The sequence below is a fragment of the Mirounga angustirostris genome, unplaced genomic scaffold (assembly GCF_029215605.1).
Source record: "Mirounga angustirostris isolate CCGP_5_RB_7025 unplaced genomic scaffold, mMirAng1.0.hap1 SCAF_13, whole genome shotgun sequence".
NCBI classification, from domain to species: Eukaryota; Metazoa; Chordata; class Mammalia; order Carnivora; family Phocidae; genus Mirounga; species Mirounga angustirostris.
The window spans coordinates 8,484,784-8,505,870 of NW_026991721.1; the positions used below are offsets into that span (position 1 = coordinate 8,484,784).

The window sequence follows — 21,087 nt, forward strand, 5'->3', positions numbered from 1 at the left end:
TTTTTTCCTCTGCAACAATCTAGGTGATGCCATGGAGAGTGGAAAGCCTGGCCCAGTGCAGGTTGTTTTGGTTCAGAAAGACCAGCATTCCTTTGAGTTAGAAGAGAAAGCCTTGGCCAGCATTCTCTTGCAGGACCACATCCGAGACCTTGATGTGGTGGTGGTGTCGGTGGCTGGTGCCTTCCGAAAGGGCAAGTCCTTCTTCCTGGACTTCATGCTACGATACTTATATTTCCAGGTAAGCTTGAATTATTTCATTTCAGATTGGAAATGAGACTTGTGTGTCCAAAAGAGCAAAATAAGCTTGTGGATTATCCTTGATAGGTAAAATTACTCAAAATTTAAGATTTAATGGAAATTTCTTATTTTTCCTATAGAAGGAAGGTGGCCATTCAAATTGGTTGGGTGACTCAGAAGAACCGTTAACAGGGTTTTCATGGAGAGGGGGCTCTGACCCAGAAACAACGGGGATTCAGATCTGGAGTGAAGTTTTCACTGTGGAGAAGCCAGGTGGGAAGAAGGTAAGGAAGAAAAGACTTGTAAATTAACAAAAACAACAACAGAACGAGAACTTTAATGTGTATTCTGATAATTCAATTAAAAATAATTTTTATCAAAATGATGTAAGTGCATGGTTTAAAAATAACACAAGTATCATTTAAATGGTCAAATAATAAAATTTCTTTTTTTAATTTAATTTTTAAAAAAAATTTTAAAAAGATTTTATTTGAGAGAGAAAAAGAACGCATGAGCAGGGGGAGGAGCAGAGGGAGAAGCAGGCTTCCCGCTGAGCAGGGAACCCCACGTGGAGCTCCATCCCAGGACCCTGGGATCTTGACCTGAGCGAAGGCAGATGCTTAACCGACTGAGCCACCCAGGCACCCCAGTAATACAAGGTTTCTAACAAAAAATAGCTATCAAAACCAAAAAGTAGCTATCAAGTGCCCTGTTCTTCCCTCTGCTTGTTTTCACTTCCCCGGGGGTTAATGATCTCAACTGTTTCAGACGTTACTTCTGTTCTTTACTTTCTTTACTCCTGTGAGGGTGACATAGACCTGGCTGCCACTCTTCTGGGAGCTGAGCAGATACAGGATACTAGGGCGTCTCACATGCAGAAGGTGAGCGTCCTCCGCCTGCCCCCGGGGCAGCCATCAGTAGACCTCTTACCCCATCTCTTCTGTGGCTAGTAAGCTACAGTCCTACAGCCTCCCCTACATTTTTTGGTCAAAGGTGAGTCATGTGTCTTCTCAAAGTGGCAGAGAGGATTTGGGGTTATCACTGTTTCTTAAACATATTTTAACCCATTCCTTCTGTTTTTAGTTCCATCCTAAAGCATGCTTTCACAGCTGTTGGTGCCTCTCATTCTTGAGTCTTTCTAGGGCTTAAGGTTTCAAATCGCCCCTTCAGATTGGTCGGTTTCAACCTCTTCCTAAATGCTGTGCCATTCGATATTTTTGGGAGCTGGAGAGTTGATGCACAAGTCTTGATTGCCGTTTCCACATCTTTTATTCTTTTTCCTTATAAATTTCCTCATTAATTCTTTTACAATTTTATTTCTCTTTCTCTTTTAGTGAGATTCCAGGAGAAAGGTATATTGGAAAACCCTCTAATTTTGGGGGGGGGGATTTTATTTATTTATTTGACAGAGAGCAGGAGAGAGAATGAGAGAAAGCACAAGCAGGGAGAGCAGCAGAGGGAGAGGCAGAAGCAGGTTCCCCACTGAACAGGGAGCCCGATGTGGGGCTTGATCCCAGGACCCTGGGATCATGACCTGAGCTGAAGGCAGACGCTTAACTGACTGAGCCGCTCAGGTGCCCCTCTAATTTTTTTTTAATGCATAGATGCACATATAAAAAATATGTAGCAAAATGAAGAGGTTATCACATATTTTTTAAAGAAAGAGAATCTAGGAGAATAAGAAGTTGTAACATTGAAATATTACATTATAAACTTTTTCTTTGGAGGGTCTGCCTTTAATTTTTTAACAGCTTTATTGAGATATAATTGACATTCCATTTCTCCCCTCCTAACTTTTGGGCTATTGTCACATATATATAATATATGTATATTGTATATATGTGATATAATATATATATATTATATATGTGATATAATATATATAATAATATATATAAATAAATATATAAATATATATAAATAATAACGTTGTATTTATTTATTTTTAAAGATTTTATTTATTTGACAGAGAGAGACACAGCAAGAGAGGGAACATAAGCAGGGAGAGTGGGAGAGGGAGAAGCAGGCTTCCCGCAGAGCAGGGAGCCCGATGCGGCACTCGATCCCAGGATCCTGGGATCATGACCTGAGCCGAAGGCAGATGCTTAACCATCTGAGCCACCCAGGTGCCCCTGTATTTATTTTTTTGTTTAAACAGTCTGTTAAAACATTCAATTATCTTTTAAAGATATTTAAATAATAAGAAAGAAGCCAGGGATGCCTGGGTGGCTCAGTCAGTTAAGCATCTGCCTTCGGCTCTAGTCATGATCCCAGAGTCCTGGGATTGAGGCCCATGTTGGGCCCCTGCTCAGCAGAGTCTGCTTCTCCCTCTGCCCCCTGCCCCATCATGCTCACACTCTCTCTGTCTCTCTCTCTCTCAAATAATGAATAAAATCTTTGAAAAAAAGGAAAGAAGCCATATATTTACCCATGTAGTTATCATTAACTGTGCTCTTCATTTTTGGGTGTCCATATTTCTATTTTTGTGTCCATTTTTCCTTCTGCCTAAAGGACTTCCTTTAATATTTCTTGTAGTGCTATTCTGCTGGTGCTGACTTCTTTTAGTTTTCATATATCTGCAAAGTGTTCATTTTGCCTTTTTTGGGAAAATATGCTGGATATGGAATTCTAGGCTGGCAATTTTTTCTTTCTGTGCTTTAAGATGTCAGTTCTTTGCCTTTTTCCTGGTTGTTTCTGATGACAAATCTTTTATCCTTATCTTTGTTCTTGTGGTGTGTTTCACATGTGGTTTTTTTTTTTTTTTTCTGGTTGCTTTTAACAGTTTAGCATTTTTTTGTTTTTTGAGCAGTTTGATTATGATGTACCTAAGTGTAGTTCTCTTCATGTTTCTTGTGTTTGGATTTTGTTGAGCCTCTTGAATTTGCAAGTTCATAATTTTTATCAAATTTGTACATTTTTTGGCCATTATTTCTTCAAATTTTTCTTCCCTTTTTCCCTTTGGGGCCTCCTATTACGCATACGTCAGGCTGTCCCATAGCTCATCGATGCACTGTTCATTTTTTTAACTTACTTTTCTCTCTCTTTCCTTTTGGGCAGTATCTATTGCTAGGCCTTCAAGTTCCCAAGTCTTTATAATCCAGTCTACTTTTCATTGCAGAAGTGTGATTTTCATCCCTGGAAGTTCAGGTTAGGTCTTTTTTATGTCTTTCATGTCACTACGTCACTTTTTGAATATATGGAATACAGTTATACAGAATGCTGTTTTAGAGTCATTTTCTGTTAATTTTAACATCTGTATCTATTCTGGGTTTTTTTTTTCCCTTAAGTAGGCTCCACGACCAGTGTGGAGCCCAAAGAAGGGCTTGAACTCACGACCCTGAGATCAAGCCCTGAGCCGAGATTAAGAGTCCCAACGCCTAAGTCCAACTGAGCCACCCAGGTGCCCCTGTTCTGGGTTAATTTTAATTGACTTTTTTTTTTTTTTTTTTTTTTTTAATTTAAAGATTTTATTTATTTGTTTGACAGAGAGCGAGAGCAGAAACACAAGCAGGGTGGGTGGGAGAGGGAGAAGCAGGCTTCCCGCCGAGCGGGGAGCCCGATGCGGGGCTCGATCCCAGGACCCTGGGATCATGACCTGAGCCGAAGGCAGACGCTTAACGACTGAGCCACCCAGGCGCCCCAATTTTAATTGACTTTTGATTGATTTTTCTCCTCATTGGGTTATACTTTCTTGTGTTCCTTGATTTCCCCCGTTTCCCATATTTTCCCTGACCTTATTCTTTTTTTAAAAAAAATATTTTTATTTATTTATTTTACAGAGACACAGTGAGAGAGGGAACACAAGCAGGGTGGGGAAGAGTGGGGGAGGGAGAAGCAGGCTTCCCGCCGAGCAGGGAGCCTGATGTGGGACTCAATCCCAGGGCCCTGGGACCATGACCTGAGCCGAAGGCAGACGCTAACGACTGAGCCACCCAGGTGCCCCTCCCTGACCTTATTCTAGGATGCAGTTAAGAAATTTGGAAACAGTTGGATCCTTTCTTTTCTGGCTTTTAAGGTTTCTTAAATGGCACCAGAGCAGTATTTAATATAGAGCTATTTATTCCTCACTACTGAGGCAAGTACTCTTCTGAGTACTCTAGAATTATGGGATTTTTTTCAGTCTGGTTGGAGGGAACAGGCCTGTTCTTGGCCCTCTGCGAGCACTGGGTACTGCTCCCTCTAAACCTTTTGATTGGTTGTTTCTAGCCTCAGGTAGCGTCCTCATGCGCACACGCTTGTCAGTATTCAGCTGAACTCTTGATGGGGACCCTCTACAGATCCCTGGGGTTCTTTGTCTTTGTATCTCTCTCCTCTCAGACACTCTGCCTGAGAATTCCAGTGTCCTTGGTCTCCTTGACTCTCAGCTGTGTCTCCTCAACTCAGGGAATCCGTTGAGTTCTGCCTGGCTTCCCCTCCCCGCGCTTTAGTCAGTAAGCTGGGACAACAGAAAGGCTCACCTCATCTGTTCCTTTCCCTCAAGGATCATTATCCTTTGTTACCTGATGTCCAGTGTTGTGAACTGTTGTTTCATGTGTTCTGTCTGTTATTTTTTCGTTTTAGGTGGGAGGGTAAGTTCAGTCTCTGTTACACCATTTTGACTGTGACTGGAAGTGGAAGTCCAGTCTTTTCATTTTAGAGATGTTTGGCATCTCTAAACTGCTGTATTACCCATAGCAGTTAAGGCCTCCTATGGGTAATACAGCTGCTCTTAGATCTGGCATTACAACAGGCCCTACAATTTTCATTTCAGTCCGGTTTTATATCATTGCTCTCTTCTGTTTCTCTGGTAGTGTGTGGTAGATGCTTTAATAATTTTCTTTTTAGGAATAAATAATTATTTTTGATTATATGATCCCTTTGTATAGAACTGGTGGACCTGATTTTTATTTTTTGGGGCAACTGGTATATTTTCATAATAGTTTAGGAAATCTCTACAATTTTAGTAAGCAAGCTTTGCTTTTAGTTATCTAACATTTGTAGTGCCCTCATTTTTTTTATCTTGTTGAATTGACTCCTCTATAAAGTTCAATTTTTTTTTTTTTTAAGATTTTATTTATTTATTTGACAGAGAGAGACACAGCAAGAGAGGGAACACAAGCAGGGGGAGTGGGAGAGGGAAAAGCAGGCTTCCCGCCGAGCAGGGAGCCTGATGTGGGGCTCGATCCCAGAACCCTGGGATAAGCTCAATGTTTTTTGACATCATTTTGGTTTCCTGACCTTTAAAAAAATTGATAGACTTTATTTTTTAGGACAATGTTAGGTTTATAGGAAAATTGATTGGGAAGCGCCGAGTTCTCACATGCCCCTCCCCCTGCCAGTTTCTCTCTACTATTTATATCTTGTATTAGTGTGAGGCATTTGTTATAATTAATGAACCAATGCTGATATATTGTTACTAGCTAAAGCCCATGGTTTACATCAGGGTTCCCTCTTTGTGTTATATGTTCTGTGGGTTTTGGTAAGTGTCATGATATGCAGCTGCCATTGCTGTCTCAGACAGAATAGGTACACTGCCCTAAAAACCCTCTGTGCTCCACTTATTTGTTCCTGCCTCCTTCTCCCGCCTCCTCTATGAACTGGCAACCACTGATCTTCATACTGTCTCCATAGACCTGCCTTTTCTAGAACATCATGTAGTTGGAATCATACAGTATGTAGCCTTTTCTATTGGCTTCTTTCACTTAGCAGTACTTTTATGGATCCTCACATTTTTTTGACTTGATAGCTTATTTCTTTTTATTGCTGAATAATATTCCATTGTCTGTATGTACCACAGTGTATCTGTTCACCTACTGAAAGACATCTTGTTTGCTTCCAATTTTGACAATTATGAATAAAGCTGCTGTGTAAGCATTTGTGGGCAGGTTTTTGTGTGGACATAAGTTTCAACTCATTTGGGTAAATACCAAGGAGCACGATTGTTGGACTGTATGGCAAGGTGATGTTTAGTTTTGTAAGAAACTGCCAAACTGTCTTCCAAAGTACCTGTATAATTTTGCCTTTTTTCCAGTAATGAATGTGAAAGTTCCTGTTGTTCCACATCTTTGTCAGCATTTGGTCATTTCAGTAGACGTGTAGGGATATCTCATTGTTGTGTTTCCTACCCTTTTTTTTTTTTTTAAAGATTTTATTTATTTATTTGGCAGAGAGAGAGAGACAGAGAGAGAGGGAACACAAGCAGGGGGAGTGGGAGAGGGAGAAGCAGGCTTCCCGCTGAGCAGGGAGCCTGACGCGGGGCTTTATCCCAGGACCCTGGGACCATGACCCGAGCTGAAGGCAGACGCTTAACCGACTGAGCCACCCAGGCGCCCCTGTTTCCTACCCTTTTAAGAAATATTATGTTCAGGCATTCAGCAGGATCAGGGGTGCTTTAAAAAATCAATATAATATTGGATAAATGCCATACTAATAAGCAGTTCTTTAGAAGTTACCCAAATGAAAGTTTCACATGATTGTCTTGTTTTTTATTTTTATTTTTAATTTTTTTTAAAGATTTTATTTATTTATTTGAGAGAGAGATAGTGAGAGCAGGAACACAAGCAGGGGGAGTTGGAGAGGGAGAAGCAGGCTTCCCGTGGAGCAGGGAGCCCGATGCGGGGCTCGATCCCAGGACCCTGGGATCATGACCTGAGCCGAAGGCAGATGCTTAACGACTGAGCCACCCAGGTGCCCTGATTGTCTTGTTTTTTAATATACCTGGTGAGATTTTAGCTTAGAATGTATCTGGCTAAAGAAGTAGATAATTTGGGGGGGGGGCACCTGGGTGGCTTAGTTGGTTAAGCGTCTGACTCTTGATTTTGGCTCGGGTCATGATCTCAGGATCCTGAAGTCAAGCCTCTGCTTGTCCCTCTCCCTCCCCCGCTTGTGCATTCTCTCTCTCTCTCTCTCTCAAATAAATAAATAAATAAATAAATAACATCTTTTTTAAAAAGTAGATAATTTATTTGTTTTTACTTTTTAATTGAAAAACTACAGTCTTTTTTTTTTTTTTTTTAAAGATTTTATTTATTTATTTGAGACAGAGAGAATGAGATAGAGCATGAGAGGGAGGAGGGTCAGAGGGAGAAACAGACTCCCTGCCGAGCAGGGAGCCCGATGCGGGACTCGATCCCGGGACTCCAGATCATGACCTGAGCCGAAGGCAGTCGCTTAACCGACTGAGCCACCCAGGCGCCCTGAAAAACTACAGTCTTAAATATGTGGCTCCAGTTTATTCTTTTTAACTGTTACGTGGTAATCATCATACGAATATATCTTATTTTATTTTGCTCATTTACCCACTGGTGGGCATATGGATTGTTTCCTTTTTCATTATTATTTTTTTTAATTTTTATAATCCTTCCTACAGTGAACAATCTGGTAAATGTCTCCTTGGGGAATTATGCAAGCATGACTCCAGGCCACAGTTTTTTGAACTCTGTCCATGACCCATTAAAGGTAGAGAAATCAACTTATTGGCTCATGACCAATGTTTAAAAAGAAAGAACTAGAACATTGTAGAAAGTGTCAGAGTGCAGCTTTATATATGTGTGTATTTAGTCAGGATGTTAAGTATATTTCTTTCTCTGCGTTCTGGAGTCCAAAACATTAGAAAGCCATGTGGAAGTGGAATTGCCGGGTCTGAGAATGCCCATTTCCCCTTTTTCTAGCTCCTGCCCAATTGTTCTTGACAGTGTTGATGGCAGTTTACCATTTCACTACATGATAAGAGAACACCATTTCCCCCAAATACCCAGCACTTATATCTGAGTGTATGTATGACTCCTATTCCTCAAGAGCTTATTTCCCTGATACAGCCTCATTTTTCTAGTTAGTAAATATATGCTAGGATGAGCTCTTTTTCATCGAGAGCTAATTCACATATCATAAAATTTATGCTTTAAAAGTGTATAATTGAGCAGGTTTTAGTATAGTCACGAGGCTGTGCACATATCACCACCATCTAATTCCAGAACATTTTCATCATCCCAGAAAGAAACTCACTACTCATTAGCAGTCACTCTCCATTTCCCTCCTCTCCCAGCCCCTGGCTACTACTGATCTACTTTCCTTTTTTTTTTTTAATGATTTTATTTATTTGTTTGTCAGAGAGAGAGAGAGAGAGCACAAACAGGGGGAGCATCAGGCAGAGGGAGAAGCCGACTTCCCGCTGAGCAGGGAGCCCAATGTAGGACTCGATCCCAGGACCCTGGGATCATGACCTGAGCCGAAGGCAGATGCTTAACGACTGAGCCACCCAGGCGCCCCTGATCTCCTTTCCTTCTCCACGCATCTATTTGCCAGCTCTGGACATTTCATGCAAATGGAGTCCTATAATCTGTGGTCCTTGCGTCTGGCCTCCCCCACGCCCCCACCCTCCCAGCCCATTGCCCTCAGGGTCCAGCCATGTCGAAGAATGCATCAGCACTTCATTTCTTTTTGTGGCTGCATACTGCTGTGTTGTGTGGATGCGTCACACTTTATCTTTTCATCATTTGAAGGACATTTGGGTTATTTTTACTTTGTGGTTATTACGAATCATGCTACCATGAACATACACGTACAAGTGTTTGTGTGAACATACCCTTTCTTCTTCCTTGTTCTTACTGTGGTAAGAGCACTTGACATGAGGTCTGCCCTCTGAATAAAATTCCAGGTGCACAGGATAGTGTTGCCAGCTGTAGGCACTATGCTGTGGGGGGATTTCGAGAACTCCTCCATCTTGCATAACTGAAACTTTATACCCACTGAACAAGTCCCATTTCCCCTTCTCCCCTGCCAACCACCATTCTACTCTCTGTTTCCCTGGGCTTGACCATTTTAGATACCTCACGTAAGTGGAATCAAACAGTGTTGGTCCTTCTGTGACTGGCTTATCTCACTTAATATCCTCCTGATTCATTTATATTGTCACATACGGCAGGATTTCCTTCCTTTTTAAGGCTCAGTAGTATTCCATTGTAGGTAGATACCACATTTTCTCTATCCATTCATCAGTTGATGGGCATTTAGGTTGTTTCCATATCTGGGCTGTTGCGAATCTTGCAGCAGTAAACATGGGAATGGAGATAACTCGAGATACTGGTCTAAATTCTTTTGGGTATATACCCAGAAGAGGAATTGCTGGATTATAAGGTAGTTCTATTTTTAATTTTTTGAGGAATCTCCATACTATTTTCCATAGCAGCTGTGTGATTTTGTATTCCCAACAGTGTACAAGGGCTCTGATTTTTCTATATCCTCGCCAACACTTACTATTTCTTTTCTTCAAAATAATCTCTGCGCCCAACATGGGGCTTGAACTCATGACCCTGAGATCAAGTCACATGCTCTACCGGCTGAGCCAGACAGGTGCCCCTATTTCTCTTGTGTGTTTTTTTTTTTTTTTTGATAATACCCATTTTAATAGGTGTGAGGTCGTATCTCATTGTGGTTTTGATTTGTATTTTCCTGTTGATGAGTGATAGTACCTTTTCACATACCTGTTGGCCATTTATGTTGTCTTTGGAGAAATGTCTATTCAAGTCCTTTGCCTATTTATTTAATCAGATTATTCCTTCCCTCCCTTCTTGTTGAGTTGTAGGATTAAGCATGTTTTCAGTACTTCTGGAACTGTACTTCTGGTGGCTCAGTCGATTAAGCATCTGCCTTTGGCTCAGGTCATGAGTGGAGTGGAGTTTCTGGGTCATATCTAACCTTTCGAAAAACTGCAAAAATGCTTCCCAAAGCAGCCGGCGCAGCCTACATTCTCACTGGAAATGCAGGAGGCTCCCATTGCCATATGCTTGCCACCCTGATATTGTTTGTCTTCTTGATTATAGCCAGCCTAGGTGTGAAGTAGTATCTCATTGTGGTTTTATTTTTCTAATTAAAAAAAATTTTTTTTTAATTATTTTTTAATTCTTGAAGTATAATTGACGTAGATATTACATAACTGTTACATTAGTTTCAACATCTTGATTTGATAGTTCTATACATTATTCATTGCTCACTGTGATAAGTATGGTCCCCATCTGTTGCCACATAATGTTATTACAGTATCATTGATTATATTCCTTATGCTGTACTTTTCGTCTTCTTGACTTACTTATTTTATTACTGGGAGTTTGTACCTCTTAGTACCCTTCACTTATTTCATCCATCCTCCCATCCACCTCCCTCTGGCAACCACTAGTTCTCTGTATTTAAGAGTATTTTTGTTTTGTTTTTTAGATTCTACATATAAGTGAAATTACATTTGTCTTTCTAAGTCTGACTTACTTCACTTAGCTTAATACTAACTGGGTCCATCCATGTTGTTACAGATTGCAAGATCTCGCTCTCTTGTTTTTATGGCTGAGTAATATTCAAAGATGTATACCACATCTTTATCCAGTTTACCTATTGGTGAACACTTGGGCTGCTTCCACATCTTGGCTCTTGTAAATATATCTCAATAAACACAGGGGTCCATGTATCTTTTCAAATTAGTGTTTTTGTTTTCTTTGGGTAAATACCCAGTAGTGGAGTTTTTGGATCATATGGTTTTTCTATTTTTAATTTTTGAGGGGCCTCCATACTGTTTTCCAAAGTGGCTGCACCAGTTTATATTCCCACCAACAGTGCATGAGTGTTCTTTTTTCTCCACATCCTCATCAATACTTATTTCTTATTTTTAATGATTTTATTTATTTATTTGACAGAGAGAGACACAGCAAGAGAGGGAACACAAGCAGGGGGAGTGGGAGAGGGAGAAGCAGGCTTCCCGCTGAGCAGGGAGCCTGATGCGGGGCTCGATCCAGGACCCTGGGACCATGACCTGAGCTGAAGGCAGATGCTTAACGACTGAGCCACCCAGGCACCCCTTATTTTTAATTTTTTGAGGAAATTCCATACTGTTTTCCACAGTGGTTACACCAATTTACATTTCTACCAACAGTGCATGAGGGTTGTTTTCTTCACACTGTCACCAACACTTGTTATTTCTTTTCTTTTTTCTTTTTCTTTTTGTTTTTTAAGTAATCTCTACACCCAATATGGGGCTCGAACTCATGACCCCGAGATCAAGAGTTACATGCTCTACCGACTGAGCCAGCCAGCTGTCCCTTGTTATTTCTTTTTGATACTAGCCATTCTGACTGATCCTCATTGTAGATTTGATTTGTATTTCCCTGATGATTATTGAATGAGGTTGAGCATCTTTTCATGTGTCTGTTGGCCATCTGTATGTCTTCTTTGGAAAAACGTCTCTTCAGATCCTCTGCCCACTTTTTTTTTTTTAAAAGATTTTATTTATTTATTTGACAGAGAGAGAGCACAAGTAGGCAGAGAGGCAGGCAGAGGGAGAGGGAGAAGCAGGCTCCCCGCTGAGCAGGGAGCTCGACGTGGGGCTCGATCCCAGAACCCTGGGATCATGACCTGAGCCGAAGGCAGCCGCTTAACCAACTGAGCCACCCAGGTGCCCCCTCTGCCCACTTTTTAATCAGATTATTTCCTTTTTGGTGTTGAATTGTATAAGTTCTTTTTATATTTAGGTATTAACCCCTTACCAGATATATCATCTGCACATATCTTCTCCTATTCAGTAGTGCCTTTTTGTTGTGTTGGTGGTTTCCTTTGCTGTGTAAAAGCTTTTTTTTAATTTAAGATTTTTAAATTTTGTTTGTGCAAAAGCTTTTTATTTTGATTCTTTGTGGCTTTGATTTGCATTTGCATTTCCTCAATGACTAATGATGTTGAGAATATTTTTATGTACTTATTAGCCATTTGTATATTTTCTTGGGAGAAGTATCTATTCAAATCAAATTCATTTTTTAGTTGGATCATTTGTCTTTTTGTTGTTGAATTGTTCTTTATTTATTCTGGATACTAGACCAGTTGTCCAGATAGATAATTTGCAATTATTTTCTTTCATTCTGTACGTTGTCTTTTTATTTTCTTGATAGTGTCTCTTGATGTCCAAAAGTTTTAAATTTTGATGAAGCCAATTTGTGTATTTTTTCTTTGGTTGTTTGTGCTTTATGTGTCATATTTAAGAAACCATTGTCTAGGGTGCCTGGGTGGCTCAGTTGGTTAAGCATCTGCCTTCAGCTCAGGTCATGATCCCCGGGGGTTTGGGGATCCAGCTCTGCTTTGGGCTCCTTCCTCAGCGGAGAGTCTGCTTCTCCCTCTGCTGCTCCTCTCCTTCGCATATGCACTCATGTGTGCTCTCTCTCTCTCTCTCAAATAAATATAATCTTAAAAGAAAAAAAAAAGAAACCATTACCTCATCCAAGGTCCTGAAGATTTACACTTCTGTTTCCTTCTAGGGTTTTATGGTTTTAGCTCTGACATTTAGGTTTTTGATCCATTTTGAGTTAATTTGATCCATTTTGTATATGATCTGAGGTAGAGATCCAATACTATTCTCTTGTGTCTCAGCCATGATTAGTGCTGATTACTTGTTTAGTTTGACTGTATCCTCTTCACAAAATGGGTAAAGTGTGGAAAGAATAAAGCCTTCATGTCTGTCATTAGGTTTCAGTGTATTGAGGTTGGCTAGAAACTTTATTTGGTTTGATTTTATCTTTCTTTTCTGCATAATACTTTCTTTTGTGTGGATTTGTATCATATCCGTTCTACCACAGTAGTGGATTGGGGGTATGAAAGTAAACTCAAAAATGTAGTATGTGATTAATGGGACTTGATATGTAAGTTACATAAAAGTGATAATCATATTATTACTTCTGTGAATAAAAATATCCGAATGACTGGCTTGGTAAGTGAGCTAACTGGTCTCAACACTTGGCTCATTTAATTGGTGAGGCACTTTCCCTGTCTATGCATATTGCTCTGTGGGTCTCTGTTTCATACATCTAATCAGGTCCGAGCAGATAACCTCCTCCAGGAAACTTCTCTGATCAAGACAAGGCATTTCAGTAACTACTTTTCTGTAGAACTACAAACAGGTGCCAGAACCTCATTTAATTGTTACCTGTACTGTACTTCTCGACTTCTTTTCTACATTTCTCCCCTTCTCACTCTTAACAGATTTTGTTGGTATTTGCCTTTCCTTTAGGTTGCAGTTGTTCTGATGGATACCCAGGGGGCATTTGACAGCCAGTCCACTGTGAAAGATTGTGCCACTATCTTCGCTCTCAGCACCATGACTAGTTCTGTCCAGGTAATACCACTTGATTAAGATAAAAGTTTGCCGAGGAAATAAGATAAAGGGAGTACAGCTGTTTTCATTGTTCTCTTATCAGAATCCCTAGGTGATGTGTCAGTGTTCTTTTTAGGCTATAGAGATAAGTTAAGCTCAAGAAGGAGCTTTAACTTTTTCCACTTTGGACATAAGTATGTATAAAATACTTCAAGAAAAGTCTGAAAAGTGGACATTGAGATTACATTAATTACATCGCACAGGAAATGGAGATTTGGTGAGAACTTAGGAAAACTGATTTTAAGCTATAAAGGAAGAATTAGGTGATTTCAACATTATATGCATAGTTTTCCAAAAGACAGATAATATTACTATTTGAACAGACCTCATGTTCTTATATGTAAACCTTTAGTTGTACAAAGCTTCTGTTCAATGCTTTAGGCTTATTTGGGATTCCTTTGAAGTGAAGCTAGAGTGGTTATCAATCTGGACTTTTTGTTTTCTAGATTTATAATTTGTCCCAGAACATTCAGGAAGATGATCTTCAACAGTTACAGGTATATATTCATCATGAAAAGTTTAATGTCATAATGTATCATTTAAAAGTTTTAAGACTAAGAGAAGTTTTATAGCTGAATAGGTTTAGCAATAGATTGAACTATAGGGGAGGGTTTTTGGCTCATAGCGGTTCTATACCCTGTTCCTGCGGGGTAATCAGGGAAGGGCCTTACTGAGTTGAGCACAGAACCCAAGAAAGTGGATGAGTAAGTCCTGCGGTATATCTGGGGGAGAAGTAGTATAGGAGAGGGGGCAGCAAGAAGAAAGACCTGAACTGGAGGGTGCTTGGCAGGATTGAGGAACAGCACGGAGGCCAGTGGTTAGGACTCGGAAGTGTGACAGGAGGAGGCTTTTTTTTTTTTTAATTTTTTTTTCTTTTTTAAGATTTTATTTATTTATTTGACAGAGAGAGACACAGCGAGAGAGGGAACACAAGTGGGGGGAGTGGGAGAGGGAGAAGCAGGCTTCCTGCCGAGCAGAGAGCCCGATGCGGGGCTTGATCCCAGGACCCTGGGATCATGACCTGAGCTGAAGGCAGATGCTTAACGACTGAGCCACCCAGGCGCCCCCCCCCCTTTTTTTAAGAGAGCGCATACACGATGGGGAGGGGCAGAGGGAGAGAAAGAATCTTTTTTTTTTTTTTTAAGATTTTATTTATTTATTTGTGGGAGAGAGAAGGAGAGAGAGAGAGTACAAGCAGGGAGGAGAGGGAGAAGCAGGCTCCCTGCAGAGCAAGGAGCCCGATGCAGGGCTCCATCCCAGAACCCTGGGATCATGACCCAAGCCGAAGGCAGACACTTAACCCACAGAGCCACCCAGGTGCCCCAGAGAGAGAGAATCTTAAGCAGATTCCCCGCTGAGTGTGGAGCCCAACATGGGCCTCAGTCTCACAACCCTGAGATCATGACCTGAGCCAAAGTTAAGAGTCAGATTCTCAACCACTGAGCCACCCAGGTGCCCTGTGACAGGAGGAGGCTTAGTGATAAAGTCAGAGAGGCATTTAGGTCCTGTTGATGCTTGGCCTTTGCCAAGGGCTCAGGCTTTTCCTCTGAGGAATGGATATAGGAGCCATGTTTTGAGCATAGGAGTGACGTTATTTGAGCAGAGGATCACTCTGGCTGTTTAGAATAGATTTTTTAGGGACAGGTGTGCATTCAGTGAGACTGGTTGTGAAGCTATTGCAAAAATCCAGGTGAGGGTAAATAAATCAGTATTTATAAAATGCATAGCATTATGTGCCTAGAAAAGAATATAAGCTTAATAACTGTGAGCCATTGTTTAGTATTACTGTTACTACTACTGCTATTAGTCATTGTCTTCTGTTCTCCGTGCAGCAGTTCTTACGTGTTATTCCTGTAAAATACTCTTCCATAGGTTTTCCAGAGTTGAATGCAATTCTTGACATGCCTTTCTGATTGCACTCGTCCCGTTGACATTCAAGAAAACAGATCAGCGTGCAAGGGAATGAGGGTGTCACTTATTATGGGGATTACTTTGAGTTAGTTCTAATTTCTATTCCTTTAAAAAGCAAGGAAAATAATTCCTCAACTTTGGCTCTTCATGTTACTACTGGCAATAACTTGTACTCTCTAACTGGTGGTTCTTCTCTGGTGCCATGACTCAGGAGTTGGGAGCTGTTGTTCCTGAAACATTTAAACCAAAACTTGAGTTTGACACCTTTTCACCTGAAAATTATTCCTTTATAGGCTCTTCCCTTTCACACATTTTTTTGAACACCTAGCTTGTGTGAGGCAGGGGACCCCATGCTGTGGACACACTCATGTTTGAGGTAGACCTAATTCTTTATGGATCGTGTCATCAGTCGGTGAAAGGTCATCATGAGTAGGCCCGGGTGATGTGTGAGGGCTGCTGTAACCAAGTACCACAAACGAGGGGGCTTCAGACAACAAAAACTTACGGTCTCACAGTTCTGGGGTCCGATAGTCAGAACTCAAGCTGTCCACAGGGCCACACCCTCTCTGAGCCTGTGGGGAAGAATCCGTGCTTGCCCCTTCCACGTTCCTGCTGGTTTGCTGGCCGTCCTTGATGTTCCTTGGCATTAGCTGTAGGCCTTCAGCCTCTGCTTCTGTCTTCCCTGTGTGTCTCTTTGTCTTCACATTGCATTCTTCTCCCTGTGTCTGTGTTGCTTTTTCTTTTTCTTTTTTTTTTTCTAAAAGATTTTATTTATTTTTTAGAGAGCGAGCGAGAGAGAAACAGCATGAGAGGGGAGAGGGTCAGAGGGAGAAGCAGGCTCCCCGCCGAGCCGGGAGCCCGATGTGGGACTCGATCCCAGGACCCTGGGATCATGACCTGAGCCGAAGGCAGACGCTCAACCATCTGAGCCACCCAGGCGCCCCTGTGTTGCTTTTTCTTATAAGGACACCAGTCATGTTGACTTAGGGCTCACCCTGATGACCTCATCTTGACGTGATTACCTCTGTGAAGACCCTGCTTCCAATAACGTTTCCTGGTGGGAGATCCTCCTTCACTCTATGCCTTCTTCATAGAGGCTGAATTTAGCTCTCTCAGTTAGTAATATGACATCTGTCACTCTAGTCATTTCTATATTTTAACGTAATCATTATGAAATTAGAAATGATGTTGTTCTTGCAAAAAAATTGGGATGCCTTGGATAAAACTGAAGTCCCCCTTCCCGGTCCCCAGAGGTAACCACATATCGGGTTTGAATATATGCTTTCTGTTCTCTTTGTAAACGGATAGATATCCCTATAGGAAATAGATAACATGTGACAACAAGCCTTACTCAAACCCTTTGAGACTATGTGTATTTTGGGATTTGAAATTTTTTGGATTTTAGATGGACTATATCAAAAGTGCACGTAAGTATGAGGTCGAGGACAGGAATGGGCGTTCAGGTAACACCTCCTGATGAAACATGCTACTGTTTCTGCAGGTAAAGGCATGACTGATTCATGAAATGGGATAAATAAAGCTTATAAAAAGCCTCACATCCATTCAAGGCAGGTTTTCCTTCAAAGGAGTTTGCCACCTAACTTGGGTTTTTAGAGCTTTTTGGATTTCAGAATTACAGAGAGAGAGATCATGGGTTTTGTACAGTTTTGTACGTGTGTTTTGTTTATATACAGTATTTTGTATGTATTTCTTTTTCTAAAGCATCATTTTATTTTAACAAAGTGACATACACGTACACACACACACACACAGTATAAAAGTCGGTAGTATTGCAATGTTCATAATAAAAAAGAACATCCTTTCGACCTCCTACTCCTTTCTCCAGGGCAATCACTTGTCCTTTGGGCTGTGTCTTTTGCTATTTGCTTCAAAATTTTTCAAAAAGATGGTTATGCTGTTTCTTCTGGATTTTTATAATTGAAATAGTAATAATTTCTTCTATAAAGTTAGGGTTTAGCATCTTTACCACTCTCCCACATCTTCCTTTCCCTCATCCTTCCAACAGTTAGATCACAGTTTTTGACTAAAAAAGTATTCGTAGTTGCCTTATTATATGGGTATATTTATATGTTCTTCCTTAACTGAGGTTTCTTGTGAATTATGATTGCATTTCTTGTAATGAATTACCTGTATCATGTTTTTTGCTAGTTTTAGTGTTGTGTGCTTATCACTAATGTATCTCAAGGGATAGACTCCTAAAACCTCTCAGTATGGTCTTCATACTTCAGGTTGTTTTTTTTTTTTCCTTGGGAGCATCACTCCTTGGCATTGTATTCTCCTCTACCTTGCACTGCCTCCTTTAGTCCTGGTACACAGCTATCCCACTGGCAATTTCTTTCTTTTTAAAAAAAATTATTATTATTTTTTCCCTTGTGATGAAAACATTTAAAGATCTACTCACTTTGCAACTTTTAAGTATCATTAACTATAATCACCATGTATCCCCACGATTTATGTATTTTATAGCTGGAAGTTTGTACTTTTTTTTTTTTTTTTAAGATTTTATTTTTAAGTAATCTCTACATCCAATGTGGGCTTGGACTCACAACCCTGACATCAAGAGTCCTATGCTCTTCTGACTGAGCCAGCCAGGCACCCCTGGAAGTTTGTACTTTTTAACCCCCTTCACTTTTTTTCCCCTATTCCCACTCCACCTCTGTATCCATATGGTTGTTTGTTTTTTAAGTGTTAAGTTTTTTTTTTTTTCCCAGATTCTACATATAATTGAGATCATACGGTGTTTGCCTTTCTGCCTCTGACTTAGTAAAACTTAGTATGATGCCCTCAAGGTCCATCCATATTGTTGGAGATGGCCAGATGGCCGCCTTTTTTATGGCACATAATATTCCACTGAATATATGCACCATGTTTTTTGTATCCATTCACCGATGGACACTGAGGTTGCTTCCATATCTTGGCATTTGTGAATAAAGCTGCATTGACTATGGGGGTGCATATGTCTTTTTGAGTTGCTGTTTTCGTTTTCTTCAAGTAATTACTTGGAAGTGGAATTGCTGGATCATATGGTGGTTTCATTTTTAATTTTTTGAGGACCTTCCATATTGTTTTTCATAATAGTTGCACCAGTTAAATTTCTGCCAGCAGTGGACAACGGTTCCCTTTTTGGCACATTCTCACCAACACTTAATATCTCTTTTCTTTTTGATAAATATTCATTCTAATAGGTGTGAAGGAGGTATCTCATTATGGTTTTTATTTTCATTTCCCTGATATTATTGATGGTGAGCATCTTTTCATGTACTCATTGGCCATGAAATGCCAAATGGATATATCTTCCTTACAAAATGTCTATTTAGATCTTCTGCCCATTTTTTAATTGGGTTGTGGGGTTTTTTTTCCCTGTTGAGTTGTATGAATTCTTGATATATTGTGGCTGTTAACCTTATCTGATAAATGATTTTCAAATACTTTCTCTCACTTGGTAGGCTGCTTTTTCATTTTGTTAGTGGTTTTCTTTGCTGTGAAGCTTTTTAGTTTGATGTTGTTCTACTTGTTTGTTGTGGCTTTTGCTGCCTTTGTTTTTGTTTCCAAATCCAGTCGTTGAGACTGACATCAAGGAGCTTACCACCTATGTTTTCTTCCAAGAGTGTTAGGGTTTCAGGTTTTATGTTCAAGTCTTTGATCCATTTTGATTTAATTTTTGTGTGTGGTGTAAGAAAGTGGTCCAGTTTCATTCTTTTGCATGTAGCTTTCCAGTTTTCCCAAGCACCACTTAATGACGAGACTGTCCTTTCCTCATTGTCTATTCTTGGTTTCTTTGTCTTAAAGTCAATCGATCATATATGCAGGGGTTTATTTCTGGGAGAATAGAAAGCTATTCTATTCCATTGATCTGTGTGTCTGTTTTTGTGCCAGTATCATACTGTTTTGATTACTATAGCTTGAAATCAGGGCCTGGGAATTTCTTTTCAGTTCCTTTTGCAGTTGGATCCCTTTTAATCTTTTGTTTATTCTCTCTCTCTTGTTTTTTTTGGTTTGTTCTCTTCTTAATTCTAAACATTCTACACTAGCTTTCTGAGAAAGGATAGAATGGATGTATAGTAGATAACTTTTTTGAGTTCTTGTAAGTCTGAGAATATTTTAATTTTATCTTAGAATTATAGGATAGGAATAATTTTCTTTTAGAATTGAGGGCATTGCTTCATTGCCTTCCAGCTTCCAGTGTTGCTGCTGAAGTCCCACACCATCTGATTCCTGATCCTTTGTATGTGACCTTTTTCTCTCTGAAGCTTACAAGATCTTCTTATTCTTGGCATGAATTTTCATGGTAATATACCTTAGTGTGGGCTTTTTCTTCATTCTTTGTAAATGCATATGGTCAGAAAGATAAAATGTTGCAGCTGTTGCAACCAGGAAAAAACAGGATGCTGTTAAAAAGCAACATTCAGAAAACAAACAAAAGCTTGGAAATGAACACTATGTCAGTAAAATTGGAAACTTCAGTAGAGAAGGAGGTGGAAGCTAAATTGGAGAAAATCTCCCTGGTGGGCTGAATGAGAGGACAGAGCAGAAGTCAGACCAGAGGGAGGGAATGAAGCAGAGACAGAAGAGCGGGGCGGGGGAGGAGAGAAGAGGGAAAAAGGGAAGAGAGGAGCGGGAGAGGTGGAGGAGAGGGAGAATGGGAGGGCATAGCCAACAAGGAAAATTTGAGCATCAGTTTAGGAGAGGTTGCACCTGTTAATAACGACAGGTGTTTTAGTAAAACATAACAGAGAAAATGGAGGGAAAGAAATTATAAGGAATAATATAAGATGATGTTCTAGAATTGAAGGACACAAGTTTTTTTCTTTCCTGCTAGTAGCTTCTCACAAAGGTCTGGTGTCCTTGGCCATGTGTATTTAAGAGGGAGCTGTTAAAAATCTGATGGGACCTTTGGTAAGAGGGTGGGCCTGGTGTACTGCTTTGGATCACAGTGAGGTGACTGGGCAAGAATATTTGGGTATTTTGTTGCAACCCCTGAATGTCTGTATTTGCAGCCTGTTCTTGGGCTGTCATTTTCCCCAGAGAAGAATTCTTTAAACTCCTGCCTGGGTGGGTAGAAGCTTGCTGTGTCTCCAGCAGAATGGGAGGCCAAGGAGTCTCACTATTCAGTATGTAGACCTTGACTTAAGTGCCCCTTTCCAGTAAAGTAGGGGACTTACCTTACTCCTCTCGGCTGAATTTGGTATCAAAGTGTAAGTTATTTCTGGTTTATCTGCAGACAGTACACTTTCCGTTTTCTGTGGGGGCAGGAAGAGAATTTGGAGCCCAGGGAGGGAGCAGGATCTGGGAGTGTAGGTGCCCTCTCCGGAGACTTTCGGTCGTTTCTTTAGTTGTTAGCCCTGCTCCCTCATCCCCTCCTTCATGGTGATGGGTGCTTCTAATTTCTGAGCCTTTCAGGGATTCTGCTGAGAAAATCTGCTTGTTTTTGTTGGCCTGTCACAGATAAGGCAGAGAAAGCCAAAACCTGAGATAGTTTTCATTTCTCTGTTTTCCTTCCAGAGTGTTTTTGACAACTCTTCTTTATTGCCATATCATTTCTCATCCCCTTTGACCTGTGAGTTTATAACTTTTAAACTTCATTTTGCTATATTTTTAGTGAGAGGCTTCATGAGGACATAGAGATGAATGTCTGTGTAAACCCTGACCTTAGAGAACGTGGTCATTTGGTCATTTGCGTGGTGTACACGCTCTTGGCCCAGTGCTCCTCCTGCTGCCGGAGATACAGTAGTGAGGGAACAGACAAACATCCTTGCCCT

At 40.5% G+C, this 21,087-nt stretch overlaps 1 protein-coding gene across 1 annotated transcript in view; it reads left to right on the forward strand.

Annotated features, from left to right (window-relative positions):
- The window catches only part of ATL3 (atlastin GTPase 3), a 57,703-nt gene that overhangs the window by 14,121 nt on the left and 22,495 nt on the right, over positions 1-21,087 (forward strand). The window contains exons 2-5 of the mRNA XM_045893444.3: positions 24-238; positions 378-521; positions 13,253-13,357; positions 13,843-13,893. Coding sequence (XP_045749400.1) covers positions 24-238; positions 378-521; positions 13,253-13,357; positions 13,843-13,893 — 515 coding nt within the window. The remainder of the gene's footprint in view (positions 1-23; positions 239-377; positions 522-13,252; positions 13,358-13,842; positions 13,894-21,087) is intronic.